Source organism: Phaseolus vulgaris, chromosome 1 (genome assembly GCF_000499845.2).
Source record: "Phaseolus vulgaris cultivar G19833 chromosome 1, P. vulgaris v2.0, whole genome shotgun sequence".
In the NCBI taxonomy this organism is placed as follows: domain Eukaryota; kingdom Viridiplantae; phylum Streptophyta; class Magnoliopsida; order Fabales; family Fabaceae; genus Phaseolus; species Phaseolus vulgaris.
In genome coordinates, this window is record NC_023759.2 from 46,674,280 (window position 1) to 46,695,315 (window position 21,036).

The 21,036-nt window shown below is 31.2% G+C and overlaps 3 protein-coding genes across 6 annotated transcripts; 2 read left to right on the forward strand and 1 right to left on the reverse strand.

Moving 5' to 3' along the window:
* The first annotated feature begins 2,100 nt into the window (after positions 1-2,100).
* LOC137814765 (large ribosomal subunit protein eL19x-like) lies at positions 2,101-4,378 on the forward strand. Its single transcript, XM_068617663.1, has 5 exons — positions 2,101-2,361; positions 2,650-2,772; positions 3,516-3,829; positions 3,963-4,024; positions 4,107-4,378. The coding sequence occupies exons 1-5, from the start codon at positions 2,250-2,252 to the stop codon at positions 4,129-4,131; spliced, it is 636 nt and encodes a 211-aa protein (XP_068473764.1). The 5' UTR covers positions 2,101-2,249; the 3' UTR covers positions 4,132-4,378.
* A 1,726-nt stretch (positions 4,379-6,104) lies between these two features.
* Positions 6,105-10,917, reverse strand: LOC137814767 (ethylene response sensor 1). 2 transcript variants are annotated; one of them, XM_068617664.1, is made up of 6 exons: positions 10,378-10,917; positions 9,093-10,021; positions 7,586-7,954; positions 7,202-7,468; positions 6,775-6,902; positions 6,105-6,630 (listed from the first exon to the last, which is right to left on the reverse strand). In XM_068617664.1, the coding sequence occupies exons 2-6, from the start codon at positions 9,999-10,001 to the stop codon at positions 6,393-6,395; spliced, it is 1,911 nt and encodes a 636-aa protein (XP_068473765.1). In that variant the 5' UTR covers positions 10,002-10,021; positions 10,378-10,917; the 3' UTR covers positions 6,105-6,392. The 2 variants fall into 2 exon arrangements, with proteins under 2 accessions (XP_068473765.1, XP_068473766.1); XM_068617665.1 differs by having other exon boundaries at positions 10,255-10,378.
* A 6,261-nt stretch (positions 10,918-17,178) lies between these two features.
* LOC137814769 (probable polygalacturonase) lies at positions 17,179-20,351 on the forward strand. Of its 3 annotated transcripts, none has more exons than XM_068617667.1 (6): positions 17,179-17,317; positions 17,929-18,243; positions 18,552-18,660; positions 18,766-18,940; positions 19,033-19,103; positions 19,371-20,351. In XM_068617667.1, exons 1-6 carry the CDS (start codon positions 17,231-17,233, stop codon positions 20,060-20,062), a joined length of 1,449 nt encoding a protein of 482 aa, XP_068473768.1. In that variant the 5' UTR covers positions 17,179-17,230; the 3' UTR covers positions 20,063-20,351. The 3 variants fall into 3 exon arrangements, with proteins under 3 accessions (XP_068473768.1, XP_068473771.1, XP_068473770.1); XM_068617670.1 differs by having other exon boundaries at positions 17,180-17,321; XM_068617669.1 differs by lacking the exon at positions 17,179-17,317 and adding an exon at positions 17,432-17,621.
* Positions 20,352-21,036: the final 685 nt, after the last annotated feature.

The following is a 21,036-nucleotide window of genomic DNA, read 5'->3' on the forward strand; positions in this document are numbered from 1 at the left end:
AAAAAATAGTATTTTTAATATTGAAAAATCTTGCAGTAATGGAAAATAAAAAAATACTATAACAGTAGAATAAATAAGGATAAACTCGAAAATGTCATGCTGACTTAACTTTTCCTATACATCTCTTCATTCTGATGAGAGATAATATTTATTGTTCACAGCTATATTCTCTCATTCTCTTCTTCACATCACAAAATCTTGGATCCAAATAATTAATATCTCATCACTTTTTTACTTGTGAACAATACATACACAAACTTCTTTGCCTTTTATATGTTAACAATACATCTACAAACTTCTTTACCTATAAAAAGTACATCCATAAACCCTTAGTATGAGTTTAGATTTAGTTAACGCTAATAGTATTCCTACTCTAAGACTATACAAATGTCATAACTTTCATGATTAGGAAGTATTTTTTAACAGACACTAATCAGTCAACTTAATATCGACGGATGTCATTTATCTTAATATTTTTAAGTTGCAAATTTTCTTATACTAAAATAATTAGATATCATTTAATTATAGTGTTGTGATATTTCTAAGTAAGTAATTTCTAACCATATTTATTTTAAGTAAGTTTATGAAAATTTATGTTGAAATTACTTCAAGACTCAACATTAATGAAATTACCACGAAAAAAAAATGGTGTAATTTTTATTTCATTATTTATCAATACTTAATTTAACTTAATTACAAAAAAAATATTTAAAGATATCATTTAAACTAACATAATTACATTTTATAAAATATAAACACCTAAATATTATTTTAAAAAATTAAAATCATTACATGCTTAGAAGTTAAAATATAAACACCTATGTTAAAATAAATAAATTCATCCTACCATTTTTTTTAATAAAAGTTAATAAAAGAATCAAAGTCGTGATTTGGATTACTGTCTTCTTCATTAGAAATTCGTACACCTAAAAGAAACTTATCTACTTTATAATTTGTTTAAATTATCTAAATTCGTAAATTTCTCATAAAAAGTAATTTTTTTATTCAATACAATAAAGTGTATACTATATTTTAAAACATTCATTATTTGAAAAAAATATAACAATTAATTATTAATATGTAGAATGAAATTATTTAATTAATTTAATAAAATTATTGACGTAATTTAGTAAAATTTATTAATTTATAATTAGATGAAACATGTATGTATTTATTGTTTTCTCATTCAAATTAAAAGCAAAAATCTAAACTAAAATAAATATGGTTCAATTTAAATTAATTTTAAATTGAAGAAAACTTAAATGACCTTTGTTTATTTTGTTTATGTTAAAATAAACACCTTTTGGACTTATTTAGGATAAGTTTGTTCCATTTCTCAAAGTTAGAAAAGAAATTTGAACATGATTTGAATTTCAATTTGATCATTCAGATGAAAATATATTTAAAATGTCCATTCTGAAATGTATTAATATATTCTAAATTACATATTTTATAATGTCTTTTTAGATTTAAAATGTATTATTAGATTGAAAATTCAGAATATATTTATATATTTTAATTGTATATTCCGGAAAAGTATTTTACAGATAAAAAAAACATACTAAAACGTACAATTCAGAGTATTTTTTTTCAAAGAGATTTCATTTTCACCTTCTCATATGGATGTAGAATACAATGCCATTAAAAGTAATATAAACTAATTTTGGACGGTTTCTTCCTATAACTCCATACCTTATTTTCTCACCTCCATGAATTTTCAAATTTTCAAAAATACCCTTCTATAATATTCTGGATTATGTAATTTGAAAGTTATTTTTCAAATTTGTAATTAGTTTCCGGATTACATAATCCATAAGTTTTTTTTCAGATGCATGATTACTTTTCGAATTACATAATCCAAAAGTCTTATTTAACTTCCGAATTATGTAATCCAGAAATCTTTTTTCAAATGAGTTTCCGGATTACATAATCCAGAAACTATTATATGGGGGTGACACAAAAAAGATAAAAATGTATTTTATATTGTGTATGAAAGTGGCAGAAAAAGATATGGAGGTGCAGGAAGAAACAGTCCTAATTTTGGTAGAAAAGAAGAAACGCAGAATTGGGTGTTTATATTGGGCCGTCAGAAAGTGAAACGGGCCGTGGAAAGTAGTCCATGGCACTCAAACCCAAACCAACACGCATATTATTATTACCTGTGCACTTCATCCAAAACCCTAGGCTTATAAGGTGCTTCCCCTTCACCGTCAGTGATAAGCTTGGCTGCACCAACATTTGCAGCAAAAATGGTTTCGCTCAAACTGCAGAAGCGCCTCTCTGCAAGCGTGCTCAAGTGCGGCAGAGGAAAAGTTTGGCTTGACCCAAATGAAGTCAACGAAATCTCCATGGCCAATTCTCGTACGAACTCCCTCTCTCCCGCACTTTTTATAATTATTCATTTCATTCCATTACTTTCGTTTTAGGTTTTACAGGATCTGAATCTTGTCGGTGTTTTTAAGCGTTTGTGACAATATAAGGGAATGCTAACACGAGCTATTTTAGTTGTAGATTGCAAATCCTATTTCACAGATGTTATCATTGAGTGTTCTTGGTTTTTCTAATGATTGCATAGCATTTGGGGGACCCAAATGCCTTACTCGAGATTCTGTGTATTTTTTTTAAACACTTGGGAGTTTTTATTTTCAGGCCAGAACATAAGGAAGCTGGTTAAGGATGGATTTATTATCAGGAAGCCCACCAAGATTCACTCTCGCTCACGTGCCCGTAGGATGAAGGAGGCCAAGAGAAAAGGACGTCACTCTGGATATGGTATATTTAGTCACAACCCTAATTGCCCTAATGTGAAATCCATTCTATCTCATTTTCGGGGATATAATCATTGTTAGATCATTTGTTTTTTTTCTTTTCAATTGGTTAATCCTTTCCAGTCTATTTTTATTTATATTATATTTATATTACGAAGTAAGCACTTGAAATGGTTTAGAGTTTTTTAAATAGTTTATGATATGTCCTTAAACATATTTCTGAAATAATCTCTGCACTATAACTAGTTAAAAATGGGTCAACTTACTTTTCTTTTGATTATAAAACCATTATGTATAATTAGGTGCCTTGTTGCCTGCATAATATTTACCTATTCAATAAGACTTTAATGTGCAATGTAATCTTTATGTTTAATTCTTACTGTCCAAGACTTTATTGGTATTTAACTTAGATATCATGAAATTGCTGTGATATTATAATAGTTTACTGAGTTTGCCATTTTGACCAACAATGTTGTTAAATGGTGGTGCCATGGCAGAACAGTGTGGTGTTTTTTTTTTTCCTGACTGCCATGTGTCATGTATGAAGTGACTCCTACAATGTTGGCACCATAAGCCATAATTGCATGTTTATATGCATAATTTTGGCTTTCTGTCGTTTTCTATTGATAACACTCTTTATAATTGGGTTGATCAAGTTTTGCAAAATAGCAAGTTTATAAGAAACGTTTATGGGTGAGACAGCGAGGAAATATTGGATTAATTATATTGTTTCGTGAATACTACTAGGTAAGCGTAAGGGTACAAGGGAGGCAAGGCTTCCCACTAAAATCCTTTGGATGAGGAGAATGCGTGTGCTCAGACGCTTGCTTCGCAAGTACAGGGAGTCGAAGAAGATTGACAAACACATGTACCATGACATGTACATGAAGGTTAAGGGTAATGTTTTCAAGAACAAGAGGGTTTTGATGGAAAGCATACACAAGTCGAAAGCAGAGAAGGCAAGAGAGAAGACCTTATCCGATCAGTTTGAGGCCAAGCGTGCCAAGAACAAGGCCAGCAGAGAAAGGAAAATTGCCCGGAGGGAGGAACGATTGGCCCAAGTGAGTTTCATACTGCATTGAGTATTTATATTAAATTTGAATGTAGTGATTGTTGCAGTTGGGGGGTTTAATGCAATCAAAATTATTCTTGCTGAAATTGGAATTTGACTATTGGCTCTTGTAAAATATCTAGGGTCCAGGAGAAAAAGTAGCTGCACCCAGTGCTCCTGCTGCTACAGCGTCACAGCCTGCCCAGTGAGTAGTTTAATTTATGCTTGTCCCATGTTTGCTCCCTTTGGGCTTTATGTGTTGTCTAAATGAACATCTTTTATTGCAGAGCACCAAAGAAAACCAAGAAGTGAGCCACATTCTGATATTGGCTCGTAGAAATTTTTTGGCTGCCAGTCTCAGTTACTGTTTTAAAGTAGTTTTGACAAGTATTGTGGAATTTCTGTGTTGGCTTAGACCTTCTTTAGTTTTTATTTAATTATATGAGATTATAACATTATGCCCGTTCTCTCGGTTTTGGTTTTTTTTTGTATGGATATCATTATTGTTTGGAAATACTTGTGTTAATTCTTTTATCGCTATGGCTTTAATGTTCTTGAATCGTTCGCCTACTCCCGATCGAATTTGTTTTATTTGCCGTTTTAACAATTCAAATATTTACATAAATATATATTGTTTGTAATATATTCTTGTACAAATACGCATAGGAATGTTTAATAATTTATTGAGATTAGTGCGATGTAAAATGCAAGGATAGGAAAAGTAAGTTATTTTGTAGTTAATTTCATGTATGGATAGGGTAATTTACCGTATTTTGTTTATTAATTTTAGAGAAACTTATTTTTGAAGATATTTTCGTGAAAAAACTGTTAAATGTGCAATATTTTAAATTTAAATTTTAAATTGCATTTTATAAACTGTCTAATTAAAAATATTGATTTGGTTCTAACTAGAGCATAAGATTCATGTGCTTGCCATTCTTAGAAGTGATTTTGAGTCAAACTTGAAATCAAAGCATAAATTTAATTCAATGCATAAAATGAAGATATGGATTTTACAATTCACCTGTAGTTGTCAATGTAAAATATCTATAGTATTATCTCTTTCTCATATTGTTTTAGACATTTCAAAAATATATATTCAACAATTGATGTTTTAAAATTTCATTTTTTTTTCTTAAATATACTTTTATTTGATTTAATTTAATATATTAATATATCTCAGGTGGTGCAAACATTTAGAATTAAATTAAGGTATTAAAACAACATATTTTAGCCTATATGTAATTACATCCTTAACATATCTTTCTATTTTAAGGTTAACGTGCATTAGTAAAAAAATGTTTAATAAAATTAAAATATTAGTATATCTAATTTAAACTAAAATGTCCTTTTCTAATGTACTGACCTTTCATGTATATATCACCTATAGGAGTTAAATAAATATTTGAAAAAACATTAACTAGACTTTATAATTTCTAAATATCAATTATTTGAAATAAATTTTTTAAACATAACATTAAAAGATATAAAAAAAAGTATTAAAGTTTTACTTTTATGAAATATTTCTTGATATATGTATTACCTTAAATATAAAAATATAGAAAGTGTATAATATTAGGATGGTGCTGAAAACACATGAAGTATCATAGGTAAAATCGTATAATTGAAACACTTTAATTCAAGGCGTTTGGTAAAATGAAAATAGAAGATAAATAGAGGAAATAAAAGTGCTTAATTTAAAGAAATAAAGAAAAAAAAATCAAGTAGGTGAGAAAGAATATAAATAGTGTGAACATAAGAATGGGATTTCATAACTTTAAATTTATTCCTTCTTTTTAATCAATCAACCTTGTGAGTTAATTAAATACATAAAAGAAGCTAAGAATCTTTGTTTCCGCCTACAAATTTGTGTCATGGTGAAAGATATGCAGTAATTGAGACGACATTGAAATATATGAAATATGAAATCTTAATACTTGGTCTTAAGGTTTGATTATTGTGATTTCGGTAAAAATGAACTTTAATTATTAAATGTAATTGTGCATAAAGATACACATCGTATTAGCTTTCATCCATCTATAAAGAACAACTTAATGCATTTCAGAGGTGAGAATTTTTAGTACCTGAACGTGATTATTCTCTGATATCATGGTAAAGTGGAACTGACCATTTTCCTTTCAAGTATTAAGCTCCAATCTACAAATTCTATACCTATATCAAAGCTTCTTGGTATGTTCACTTGTATAATATTTCTTTGACAATACAGTTAAAGTTCAACACAAACTACAGACAACGAACCATGTAACATGGTGAGAGATGGAGAATTGATTCATACCGATACTGTAATTTTTATGAAGACAAATGCCACTAACGCAATATATACTACAAGTCATATTAAGTAACGGATCGTCTCTCAACTTTGTTCCGTTGTATTGTATTCTAGTTAATACGGCAAGAGTTCGGATGAAAACTGTTTGTTAGAAATATGCCTGACATCCTAATCTACAGCTGCAAACTGTAAATTATACAATTTAGAACATGCAAAATGAAAGTGGGTTTACTCCATCTTGTCGACTGCGATTGGAAGGTATGCCATTTTGGTGTCTTGGATATTAGAAACTTCTTTGATTGCGCCGAGTAGAAAAACCACTGTCGTCTTCATCTTTGATGAAGGGTTTAAATCTGGCGAGGCCTCCACTTCCACTATATGCTTGGCTTCTGTTTGTAGCTTGATGATCTGATGGATCTGGATTGCCACAAATCCCAAGTTTGACGATAAATGTAGCTGTGCTTCCTTTGCCAGGGCCCTCGCTCTCAATCCATATGTGACCTCCCATGAGGTTTACAAATCTGAATCAATTTCGTGGAGGAGTCAGACTTAATAGACGAAAGACAACTATTATTTACGCTTACAGTTTTAACATCCATTTAGCATATTTTGAGAATTGAGAGACTGCTGCAAACTCAAAGTAGTATTCGATGTTTCTCCCCTACCTTTTACAAATTGCAAGCCCAAGACCTGCACCACTGCTAGGTCGGGCTGGTCCACTCCGAGACTGAGCAAACTTGGTAAAGAGATGAGGAATATCTTGTGGGGGAATCCCACATCCAGAGTCCTTAACCTGAACAAAGGATGGTGCTTGTGTTAATAATAATAACGATAAAGAAAAAGCAAATTTAAGTTAACTTCTAACAGTCGCTAAATTGACAACAATAACAAGAAAAAATATCTTTGGTTTAATTCCTAGCCTTTGATCTCGGTATATCCATATGGATGATCTGGATGTCTCAATCATTTAGATTACCAAGGAATACAATCACATCACTATATGAAAATGTAAAACACGTGGGATTTTACTAAAAATTTATCCAAAAAATTAAAAAAAGTTAAGGCTGAGATATTGAATGGCAGAATCATAACCTGGACTCGTATGTAGAAATGGCCATCACTTGATGTTGGATAAAACTCTGGAGGTCTCCAATCTTGTAAAGATTCTGGTTTTGCTACAGAAGCTCTTATAGAAACATAACCCTCCTTAGTGAATTTGACAGCATTACCCACCACATTCAAAAGTGTTTGTGTTAGCCGCTTTTCATCTCCAATGGCATGAGCAGGCAGATCAGGAGCCAGAATTAAAGTAATAGGTAATTTTTTCACAGATGCTATTGGCTTTATCAGTTCAACAATCTGCATTCAAGATAAAAAACAAGAACACAATACTTAAACTCAATACACAGTAAAAGACAAGAGAACTATGTTACTGCTATTTCGGAACAATAAAGCATAAAAACTAATAGCAACTACCTCTCCCAAAACAGCATGAAGGTTTAATTTTCCCATTTCTAATTCGAGGCTACCATCTTCAAGCCGAGAAAGATCTAGAACATCATTAATGAGTGTCGCCAAAACATTACTACTCTTCAACACTGTCTCTATCATAACCCTCTGCTCTGGAGTGAGTTCAGTCTCCAAGAGAAGTGACGACAATGCTATGATTGCATGCATTGGTGTCCTCATTTCATGATTCATGACAGCAAGAAAATCATTGCGAGCATGGATTGCCATCTCCGCCTCTCGCCGAGCCAAATCCAGAGCAACATTCTGCTCCATGAGTTGATCACGGGCTCGCATAGACTCCTCCAAAATAGCAGCATGAGAAAGGGCAACTGCTACCTGTTTGAAAACTACAAATGAATTCAACAAGTAGAGGAATAGACACTGACTATAAATATTTTGAAAAGTCTTAACAATACACAGCCATGTTGCCCATTTGACGGGAGGCATATAAAGAAAAAAAAATTCCACCATGACACCAGAAAGTGTAAGCAAATTTTTGAAATGGCAATTTCCACACAAATAAAATTTCAAATACTAACATAGTCATTTAATTTAGTAAGAAAACAATATTCCAAGAAAGCATACAACTAAATGAAATGTTTCGCTTGTAATTAATATAGTTATTCGTATTAGAAGGCATACATAGAAGTAAGGAATGAGTCCTACCCCACCCAATGAACTACAGATTATATTTAAGCTAGAAAGAACTACATCAGATTAGCTCAATCTCTTCAGTCAATATATGCTACTAGACAGTATCAAATGTCTGTTCTCACCTTTACCTGATATCCAAGAGAGCCAAGAGAGGTTTGTTACTATTCCGCATCAACTAGGTATATAGCCAAAGAACCCTTTATAGTGACTTGGATCATGTTCCCCCTTGAGTTAGGCCCAGTCCATTCTCAATTTTAATATAGTATCAAGTCTATTCTATTCCTAATACCAGAGACATGATGAAATTTGTGTATTGACTACATGGTGGAGGTTGAATAAAATAGAGAAGTAATAAATACAAATATCATAGAAATTCTAATAATTTCAATCACCAAGTGAAAAGCAATTAAAAATATTTTTATTATTATAATTACATCATTCGACCTTGCTTCCACCTTAGTTAGCTTTTATGATTGGTTTACCAAAAATTTACTGTCTTTTTCATTTCTAAGTGGTTGAGGAAAACCTGTAAACCCCGAATCACCATTGTTTAAGGCAAGGCCAAATGACCCAGGGTTAATAACCATTTCCCAGTTCTCTTGAATATTCCACACTCCAGAACAAGTTCAATATGACAGTAAGAACAGAACTTCCAAGTGCCAAAGACAATGAATATGACTGTCTAAGCAAACAAACAATGAGTAAAGGAAAACACAGTAATGGAAATAAGGTATGAGGAATATACAATCAAAAGCAAGAATAACAAGAAAAAGAAAATGACAACCAGTGTGATAAAGGAAATCTCAAATGAATCCAATACCTGATCTGCAACCACGTCAACAAGTTCCAACTCATGGTCTCGCCATTTTCTAACACTGTCAGTCGGGAGGATGAGAACCATGATTGCATAGCTTTTTGCTGAAATATCGGGCCAATCATTAATTTGAAAATTGGACAAATTTAGAAGTGGCACCCGAACAGCAACAACTTCAGGCGGCACATATCTTCCCACGAGAGGTCTGATCCGGGCCAGTGGACAGGTGGGTGGTATCCGCATAGCTCGAGGGCTGTTGAAAACTTCATTGACAATAGGATTGTTGGTTTGCACTGTAGACCCAACTTGAACATGGTAGGTTAAAGTATGGGACAGTTGCAGATTCAGACCATTTCTGGAAGGCATCCATAATGCACATTCCTCCAAGCCCAAAGTCCTCCCCAGCTCCACAAGAGTAGTCTTTAAAATTGTATGCCTGTCAAGTGTGCTCCTAATTTCATGAGTCAACATTCTAACATGCCTTCCAGTCTCTTCCTGAGTAAGAATAAGTCCCATCTCTCTGTCAAGCTCCTCGGCCTTGTTCTTGAGGAACAACTCACGCGTCTTGACACTCAACAGATCAGGAATAATGTGCACAAGCATCAGAGCCGTCGCGCAAGACACAATAGCACAGGACACTTTAGCAATCGTCATGACAACAGCAACAGCCTTGGAGTGCGGAGAGAATGTCCACAGGTTTATGAAATGAGTTGCTCCACAGAGGACAATAAATGCACCAAACTGCATAAGCACCCATCTATACGGAAAGAAAGCAGACTTCTGCACAAAGTAGATGAGCTCCACCGGAATCGAAAAATAAGCAAGTGCAATCAGAACATCCGAGATATACTGATACTTGACAAGAAGTTCATCCGGCGGATATTGCGTATCTATACAATCACACGACTCCATCATCTAACCCCGTACGAACGGATCTGTAATAACAGGATTCAAAAATATCATTCTCCCCGTAATTGTATTCCAAAATTTCACAAACTAACCCTAAAACACGAGTCGAGAAGCCGAACCAAATACTTCAAAAAAAAAAAAAAAAAAACACTCCAACACGTTTCAATTCAATATATATTAGTGAAATCCAATAATCAGTGAAATCGTGCTAAAATCTAGCGGCAAAAATTAACGGCGTATTTAATCTAGACAGGTTAACCGTGAAAAGAAATCTGGCGCAAGCGAAAACAGTGAATTAAGCAAGGCTTAGAGTGCTTTGGAAAGTGTATAGAGAAATAAGGAGGAATGGATCGAGAGAGAGAGAGAGAGAAGTGATTGTTACCAAAGGAAGAGGAAACGGAGCGGTGGATCAGGTGGTGGAAGCGGCCATTCGGTTAGGCGAAGAGGTGAAGAAGAAAAAGGAGAGAAAGAAAGAAAGAGGAGTGTGTTGTGTTGTGTTGGGTTGGGTTGGGTTTGTAAGTTAAAAGCATGACATGAAATGAGGCACTCATTGAATTCAATAACCTTAACCCCTCTCACGGACAAGCATGGCAAAACTCCTACTCCGACTCGGGCGTGCCATGCCCTTTTTTCCATGCTTCTCTCATTTTACTTTTCGCTTTACACACGTGCCACATCGTTTTCGTATTGGCTGTCACCTTATTGTATCTTTTTCCCTTTCTTTCTCATTTGTGGTAATATTTGCCAAAACTTAATACCACTTTTGCTTTCTGTTTAGAGCTTAGGGAGTGAGAGAATTCATTGGACGGTGGTGGCCCAACTCGGCTTCACTTTTCTGTGTACGTGTAAAATTTAAGTTCGATTCACCCATTCGCAAAAAATACTGAACCGCAAATACAGGGCTTCTAAATTCTGATTTCTTGTTTGTGTTCTTTGAATTTGGTCCACTATATGGATCTGTGTTACCTTTTGCTTTGAGTGTTGACAAATTAGTGTGAAATCCAGCGCATCCGGTCCAAATTCCCAATTGCATTCTTTTCTTTATCAAAACCCACGGCTGCTGCCTCCATAATCCATATTATTTTAAACACCTTTTAATTAATGCTAAATGCTTCACTAACCACTAATTAATTCCTCCCTCAAATTTCACTCACATTTCATATGTATTTTTTCTTAATCAAATTATATTTATTTTAAATATTATCCATTCGTGTTCTCGTCTACGTTAAGATATATCTTAAAATAACGTTTATAAAATAAAATGAATTATTTCGATTTTAGAAGGATGAAAAGTTTAAAAAGTATCTTTTAAAATTAAAACTAAAATTGACATTGTAGGGATATCGTGTGCGGAAGCATGATAATTTCAACCAAAAATTATGACAAATTAAAGTAACAAGTAAAGTGAAAATGATACCAGAATTTTTAGGTGAAAAACCCCTTTAAATAGAGGTAAAAAAACTACCGGCAAGAAAGCCAAAACTTGCACTATAACAAGAGCAGAAATAGAGAGTATAGGAAAAGAGAGAGGAAGCAAGTGTGAGTTGTTGTTTGTTGTGTATACATTGTTTGAAGGAAACCATTATATATAGTGGTTCTAGGAGACAACAATAATAAATACAATTAATGGTAATTAACCTCCCTTTGATGACAATTAATTGTAGCAATTAACCTCCCATTGATTGCAATTGATCGTGACAATTAAACGAAAATGTGAGTCATAACCCACAAACATATTTTTCACTGAGAATGATAATTACGAATTTGATAGGAATGGAAAAAAATATTAAAACTAAAATCACAATTTGTTAAAAATATATTTAACTTTTTTTTTCTAAACGTATGTATTCACTTTTAACTTTCTTAATAAACTAATAATTAATTTGTATCCAACAAGAAAACACACACAAACATCAAACATTGATAAGAGTCTCATTTTAGTAAAAATGTGACACCGCATCACCAACATTTTCACCTTCTTGTATGTGAGAAACAACCATCATGTTAGATGATGTGTCATTTTTATTGCATCTTTTCATAATGAAACAATTTTATTCCAACTAGTATTTATTTAATTCCTTATAATGAAATTTATGTCATAACATTGTTGTGGTGTTCAATTTAGATAAAGTTGGTTGTATTCAGATTATTTAATAATCAACAATATTTTAAAATGATTAATTCTAAAAAGTACAGAAAAAATAAACACTTACAAAAATAAAAATATAAAATATAAAAGAAAAACGCATTTGAATCCATTTAAACCATATTTTCGTAAACATTTACAAAATAAAAAAAAGTGAAATAAATTTATTTCATACATAAATTAAAAAAATAAAATTGATTTTATAAAAGCTAAAAGAATAAAAACTCTATCCATTAACTTACATAATTCATAAAAGCTATTTTTAAGTTTTTTTTTTTTGTTTCTTATGTATGCATTCTACTGTTTCTACTGACAAATCTATAAAGGCGCACATGTTGGTATGGCAGTGCAGTTGACTGACTTGGCTAGGCTAATCAACCATGTGTTTTATAGCTCTAAGCAAAAGAGAACAGTAAATTGGCAATGCACTATAATTCACAAAAACTCTCTTTTATCATGTTTTTTTTCCATTATTTCTATTAAAAATATTTTATACTTTTTTTCTGAAAAACAATTTATACACCATACTTTTATAGTTACTTATTTTTCAAAACTATATTTCTTTTATTCTTAAAGTCTTGTCTGTATGAAGATGAAGAAGAGTATTAGGAGGAAATAAAAAAAATACGTAATAATAAATCTATCACTCTAACATGTTTGTATCGAACACGATCCTTGAAAGACACTCGTCCAACATAATTCTAACATGATTCTAATATAATTTAAAAAAAAAACACATTAATTTTATAAAAATTAAAACTTATCTGTATGAATTTTTAGTATAATTATAAAAATAAGGAATAAATCCTTTTAAATTAATAATAAAAAATATATTTATGATAAAAAAACTAAAATATATTTATACATATAAATATTTATTGTCATATTTATATAATTTATAATTATATAATATATAAATCCGTGTCTTGTATCTTACATTTTAGATATTATACATATATTTGTATCCGTATCCATATCATATCAAGTTAAAAAATGATAATCATAATAATAAATATTTTATTTTGCGGATAAAAGTTTTTTTTTTTCATCTGTTTTCTCTCCAACTAAATAAAAAAAAAACCATTGCTCATTTTTTTTTCCCATGAAACATATGATTACTGATCTATCTAGTGGGTGAATAGCAGCTACTGTACTGCAAGTGTGATGTGTGCATCCCAAAAATCTGACCCCTTTTAACATATTTAATAAAATGTCTTGCAGGTTGAAAATTACTCTTTTCTATCAGTACTGGGACATAACTACCGCACATTTCGTGATCTGCTTCCAACTACGAACTCCTAAACCAGTTATCTCCATTCAATTATCACGTGAACCCAATCCTTTGGTTTACATTCATACAAACATTTGAGTGGCGCAAAAAATAAATACAACGTAAATTGGAGTTAACTAACTGGTTTTTTCAGTTGTAAATTTTAAATATTTCAAAAATTAAATCATTTCTTTTTTGTTTTTCCTTCAGCCTCTAATTAAAAACATTCACATTAAAGTTGTTATCATTTCAAAATTAGTTTAAGAATCTAATTAGTGTGAAAGAGTTTTACAACTGGGTTAAAAATATTTATTAATTCAATTTTAGCCAAAGGCATTTTATTTTGAAAAATAAATCTAAAAAAATCACAACCTTACTCATTAGACTCTTCAATAATGGCATGTGAATGTATTTTTTTTCAAATGCGCGTTTTGTGCATTAATATAAATGTGTAAAATAATTGTAAAGTGTTACTTAAATTTAGTGTATATTTAAGCCTTAGTTTTATTTCATGATATATGTTATTCCGTGCATAATTTGCATTAGTGGTGTAAATAACAATTAAGTGATCAATTTGAATGGGTGGTGGAGTTTTGATAACTATTAAATTTTTTTCTATTCAAATAATCATAATTCTTCATCTCTTGATTCTCACATATTCCTTTTTCGTGTTTTTTTTTTTCAATTCACAACCATAGACTCCGTTTTTTCTCCTTACTTTCATAAATTAAACTTTCAATTGGTTAAGAAAAAATCACTAGAACATGTGATATACATCAAACTTGGGGTTTACAAATTTAGAAATTCTTTAAAGTGAGTTTTGATCAAGCAAAAACTTATATGGGAAGAGAGTCAAATGCGACAATATTTGATTATAAAGTATCATTTAAAAGAAAGCCCTTGCTCAAGTGGTATTCTTCTTATTTTAAATATATTTTAACTTGTTTAAATTATTCTTAAACTATCATACTTAAAGATTGATTCTTTTATAGTGTGGTGATTGTTGTTTGATTAATTTATTTTGATATATTATATTTATATAACACAGAGTAGCTAATGAATTTTAAAAAGTTTGAGAAATGATTGTTGTGAGATATATTATATAAATATGTAGTTATTTAATTGGTAATTTGACCCAATTTAAATAAAATATGACCTTTCATAGATAGTGATAGAAATCGATGAAAGTTTTCCCAAAACAGTTTGTAAAGTTTGTGCAAGGAGTTACCCAATTCCCTCTCACTTCTCAAGCTTCATGTTTTTTACAAGTGTTTTTTACTATATTGGAGTTGCATTTGTTCTCTTTAAATGATTACTTTAATTAAATTTATGTGATATTAAATAATATATTAAGTTTGAACAAAATAAAATTAAAATAATTAAATTATATAAATAACTATGCATTAAAAGTATTAAATTTAAAATAATATATAAAGTAAATAACATATTATTATTATAAGGGTTAAATTTGAATTCAATAAACGAGTTTTCACTAATTTTAATTAAATTTATTAAAAAAGAGTTATGTTAAGAAAATTCATTACGGAAATGAATACTCTATATTTAATATTTCATAGTGCATTTAATCCTCTATTTTTTTAGTTGCTTATTTGATTCTCTTCCTTTTTCTTTTCTTGTAAGGCATATGAATCCCCATGAAAAAAAATAATATCAATATGTGATGCGATAAAAGCATGTTCACATCATCTTTTTTCCCCTCCCTTAAGCTACGTAGACATACATGCTATGATTTGTAAGACTCAAAATCATTGCTACTCAAATCAGGAGAGAAAGACAGTTAGATAATACAAAGTTTTATAAGAATTGAGTTTAATATGTTAATTTATATGATATATAATTTTATCTTTAAAGTCTAATTCAACAGTGATGATAATTTGGATAGGAATGACATTTCAACCATTACATAGTCAATATATTTAATATTTTAAAAGTAACTAAATATATAAGATGCTGATACATTATAATAATCTCTATTAAAAAATTCAAACCTATCTTATAAATTAATTTTATAAAATTAAATTAAACTTAAAATTTATTTTTTAATATTTTATCAAAAGTATTTAGGTTATTCGCTATTAAAATCCCACATCTAAAAAAGATAAGGATATTATAGTTTATGTCTTCTTAAAAACACAGACTTAATATAAGTTAGGTAACAGACTCTTGGAAAACTGTGTAACATATTTTCATCCTTTTGTGTAAAAAACATTGGAAATGTGTTTCATTATAATTGTGTAATTGTCTTATCGACGAGTTATTTATTATTGATCGAAAATAAGAAAAATGATTAATATTAAAAGAAAAAAAAAAACTCTCTTATGCTCTCTGTTACACCAATCAATAAAAATATTTAAAATTATGTAAGTATGAGTATTAAAGTTCTTAAAAAGTATGCACTTCTTAAAAATTATTATATATTTACAAATCTTTATCACAAGATAAGTGATAATCATATTAAAATTCAAATTATATAATTTAATTATCACCTTTAATAAGTTTGAATATATGGTACTTGTATTCGTAGATAGATAAATTTATAATAATAAAAACTTAACTAAAGAAACATGCTATAAATAATTTTGTTATGTAATTGTTGTTATTAATGATTTTATATTTATATTTATAAATAAATTACATAATTTTATAGTTAAAAATAATAATACAAAATAGCCATTTTTTTAATGAATAAAAATACATTATAATTAAAATATTATTGAATTTTAAAATAATTTTAAGAGACATATTTATATTATTAGTTTCCAATTAATTCTAAATCCCTAACACGATTTTATTCGATTTGGTTATATTTTTAATTCAAACTTAATTTTTAAAATATAAAAAAAAAATTAATCAATTTTGGTTATTTTTTACAGATTTAATTTAAATACCTTAATATTAGATCAAGTCAAATCACAATCAATAATATTTATTAAACTAAATACTACTTTAAATAAATTTTTTATATAAAAAAACATAAATAAAAAAACTTCAAAACATCAAATTTACTTTTCTCAAGAAAGGCGCTTACGCAAATTGACCGTGAAGGTTTAATTTATGTCTCTCTGGCATAAAGATATTTTATTTAAAACTTTGGTAAAAAAAATACAACTAATTGCAGTACATTCTTAATGTGTATACTAAACAACCCCGTTGACATTTATTAAATTTTTAAATGAATTAATGCAACATTTGTTTGGTAAGAATTTATTTTTTACCAAGGTGGGTAAAAACAAATATTTAGTATATTTTTAGTATTAAATTAAAAAAATAATGATGTCATTCTGAATAATGAGTTTGTAGGTAGAAGTTTGCTCAGATGATGAGATAGGTGAGTTGCTCAGAGGACACGTGACTTAGGCGCAAATTAATGTAATAAATTAGTTTAGTTAATTAATAAAAATAAACAATTGTACAATTTCATATATTTGTCGGCACACGGCATGGGAAGGACCATAATTTGCCAATTTCATATATTTCCATAGTATATTAAAATAAAAATAAAAATATTGTTGTGATTTATTTTAGAATCTGTGAAATATTATTATTTATTATTAACTTATATTAGTTTCTTTGTTGTTGGATGCGTATAAATTTGTTAATGTAGAAGGTAATAGAAATGTACAAGCTGGCATTCTGGTATACCTTTTTTAGCTGGCTATTTCTCTTACCACCTTTTTTTATTATTTTTTTATGAGTACAGAGTACTTCCCTGCACTATATACGAAATACTGCTTCACTCTTTCTCTTGTTCTGTATTCTATGTTCTTCATCTAACTCTGGTTCCCTCTCCTTTGCTCCATGCAACTGTTCTTGCACTGGTTTCAGAACTTTGTTGATTCATTGCAGTTTCAACTTGTTGCTGCTCAAGCACACATGAAGGGGCTAGTAAGTACGTTGTCTTGTCATACCATAATATATTTTAAACTAAGGTTTTTTTTTCTAAGGTTGTTATAAACGGTTTTTTTCTTCTTCCAAGGTTTGTTCGAAGATAGCCTTTAAAATAGTTTGTTTCACTCTCTTCAACAATTACAGTATGTCTTGATTTTTGTTCATGTGTTTGGTTTGTACAGTAAACTTCCAAGTTCATGTAGCAGTCATAAATTATGTCAATATCTTGTCAGGTCTTAGGATCTAATATAGAATTATGTGGAGAGAGTTTGAGAGAATAGAGATCGGTGACTCCGCTAAGGTATGGTAGTTGAGATATTGCTTTCTTGTCTGTGAAAATTGATGTAGAGATAGTTCAGTTGGTACAATGTATGATGGTAAGATATTGTTTTCATATAACATTAGAATTTCAAATGCTAAAACGGTTTGCTTGATTGATTTACGTGTTTCAGTTTACTTTCTGATGAAGTATTTGCATATCTGTAGAGTGTAGGTTATGTTTCTAGACATTGTATCCAACTGAATAGATTGTTATAGTTTCAGAAGCACTTTCTTATTGTGAAGTTGGAATTGCACGTAATTCTTCTTCTTTGGTATCTTGTTTTTAGGTGGCAGTGCTTTTAGTTGTGGCAATATGCACTGCTGTGGAAAGCAACGGAGAAGAGAATGGTGGAACATGTAAACGGAATGCGTTGAATGCTAGGCCTCACAGTGTGTCGATCTTGGAGTTTGGGGCTGTTGGAGATGGAATGACACTGAACACAGTTGCGTTCCAAAACGCAATATTTTATCTCAAGTCATTTGCTGACAAAGGGGGTGCCCAACTATATGTTCCATCTGGCACATGGCTTACTGGGAGTTTTAACCTCACCAGTCACCTCACTCTGTTCCTTGAGAGAGGTGCTACGATCCTTGCATCTCAGGTTCGTTTTATTTGCCTCTTTCTTAATAGCAAAGAACAACAAACGTAGAATTCTAGAAGTGTCATAGAAGAAGAAATGGAACCAAAATCTTTAATTTCATTTTCCTAATCCTTGCCTAGCATGGCTGGTTGTTAACTTGTTAACCTTCTGAATGCTTCTTGTACTATTTCCAAAAAAGTGTAGATGATGTGATTCTTCTGCATCCTTAAAAAATTACTATTATATTGGAAAATATTTTGATAAAGGACCTAATTTGTTCTCTCTCTTGAAAAATTTTAAACTTTTCTTTTTATCTTATATCACTTCAGGATTATTCTCATTGGGATGTACTGGATTCCCTCCCTTCTTATGGTAGAGGAATTGGGAGATATCGCAGCTTAATCTACGGGCAAAGTTTAAGCGATGTGGTAGTTACAGGTGAGAAGTTTCTTTGTTTACCATTTTATCTTTCAAGTTTTCTCTCATGGTATATGCAAAGCAATTCTTGCTCACTTAAATTGGTATATTTAATAAATACAACAGGTGATAATGGAACTATAAACGGGCAAGGTTCTATCTGGTGGACGCTGTTCAGTTCTCATTCCTTAAACTACAGTCGACCAAATCTTGTAGAATTTGTTGATTCCGTTGATGTCATAATTTCCAATTTGACTTTTGTAGACGCTCCAGCTTGGGGCATCCATCCAGTATATTGCAGGTACCACAAGCTCCTTTTTGGGTTTACTGACCAATTTCTAAAAGGAATCTGTTTCCCCCCTCTTTTTAATCTTTCTTCTTTCCACAACGCAGTAACGTTCAAATTCAAAACATTACTTCTCGTGCACCACCCGAATCCCCTTACACAAGTGGTATAGTTCCAGGTATATTAATTACTTTTAGTTGTCTCTTAGCAAACAAGCCACACACCTTTGAGTCAAACTTTTTAGTTTGCTAAAAACCTTTTTTTCGCAACCAATATGAGTTTTAATTATAGCTGAAGAAAGTATTGTTTACTGTTAATTGGTTTATTAGTCCCTTGATTTTGTCATCATTTTGATATTACGTAGTCTTGCATTGCTTTCCTTGGAGTTTATTTTGCCGGTTATTATGGGGGGGCGTCATGGCTCATTAGTTATTGAAACTTTCAGATTCTTCTAAGTATGTATGCATCGAGAACAGTAACATTAGCACGGGTCATGATGCAATTGTGTTGAAGAGTGGTTGGGATGAGTACGGAATTGCCTATGGAAAACCAACCTCCAGTGTTCACATCAGCAATGTTTACCTACAATCATCGTCAGGTGCTGGCTTGGCTTTTGGGAGTGAGATGTCTGGGGGAATATCAGATATTATTGCAGAAAAGCTTCATATACTTAACTCGCCTATAGGCATTGAACTGAAGACAACTAGAGGCAGAGGTGGCTATATGAAAGGCATCTTCATTTCTGATGCAGAATTGGAAAATATTCACTTGGGAATAAGCATGACAGGATACTCCGGTTTCCATCCAGACGACAAGTATGACACAAGTGCACTTCCAGTTGTTGGTAGCATTACTTTCAAGAATGTGATGGGTGCAAATATTGATGTTGCTGGCAATGTTTCAGGAATAGCTGAATCACCATTCTCAACAATCTGTCTTTCAAACGTGACTTTTTTTCTCAGTTATGAGCTATCCCCTTCATGGTTCTGTTCTAATGTAATTGGTTTCTCCGAGAAGGTGATTCCTGAGCCATGTCCCGATCTCCAGAGCTCTTATTCTAAGTACTCCTTTTCTTGCTTTACTTCCCTATATCCACAATTTAGTAATGTCTCAGGCTCTTCGGATCAAGAATTATAGTCACACGTTTCATTCACTCTGTACGAGATACAAATTTCACTATGCATCTAGAGCCTCTTCAACTTCGTCCATTTTTCCACTAAACCCAAATTCTTGATGCAAATATGTTCCTACTCTTCAACATTTCAATCAACCTTCCATTTGTTGGTGTCAAGTCCAAATAGTATACTTATGTACAGCCTTAATTTCTTCATTCTATGTGAGAATTTTTTTATGGTGGAGCCTTAGACGCTTTTTGCTTTGGACGTATCATTTAAAACAAGGAGTGCTGCTACCTTGATTCTCTGTCTATCATGAATTGGCACTGTGGTACACGGTGTATTGGTTTTTGTTAAAGCAAAGCTGACAGTATTCTCCTTAATTCACAGTATATGATTGCTTCTGTTGACTTGCTTGGTATGGCAGAAGCATGCATGGTGCTGGAATCTATTAACCTTGAACTGCATGACATTGTTTTATTGTCACAGCAAGCATAGCCAATCTTAAAATAACACGAGGACAGGAATATTAGGAGATAGATTTTGATGAACAAGGTTGAAAGGCTGGTGTCCAATATCCAATGTTAGGTCAGTGGTCTTGATTCTTCTGCTTTTCCTTTTCTCCGTTGGTAGACAGCTATACTTGACTAAATCTGATGGATTGCGAGAGGCCACCAATGCCATCAATGGCTGTGCATTGTCCCACTCCACCCTGGAGCTGGGAAACCTGAATCAGCTGGTTACATCACTTCAACTTTCTTACGTACCATCTAATTAATGGAGACACCACTAAACCAACAATTGGCGTGCAAAACATGGTCACCATTGTCATCAAATCTATAAGCGATACGTTACTTTCTTCATTTGCATTATATTCACAGCTATGTAAGTACTATCATGTTTTTCTTTACAAGAACTTGTAAGGATTTTCTAAAATAAAAAGATTCTCGTACACTTTTAAGTCTAACAATACTTAAAAAGTCGTTACATCGAACA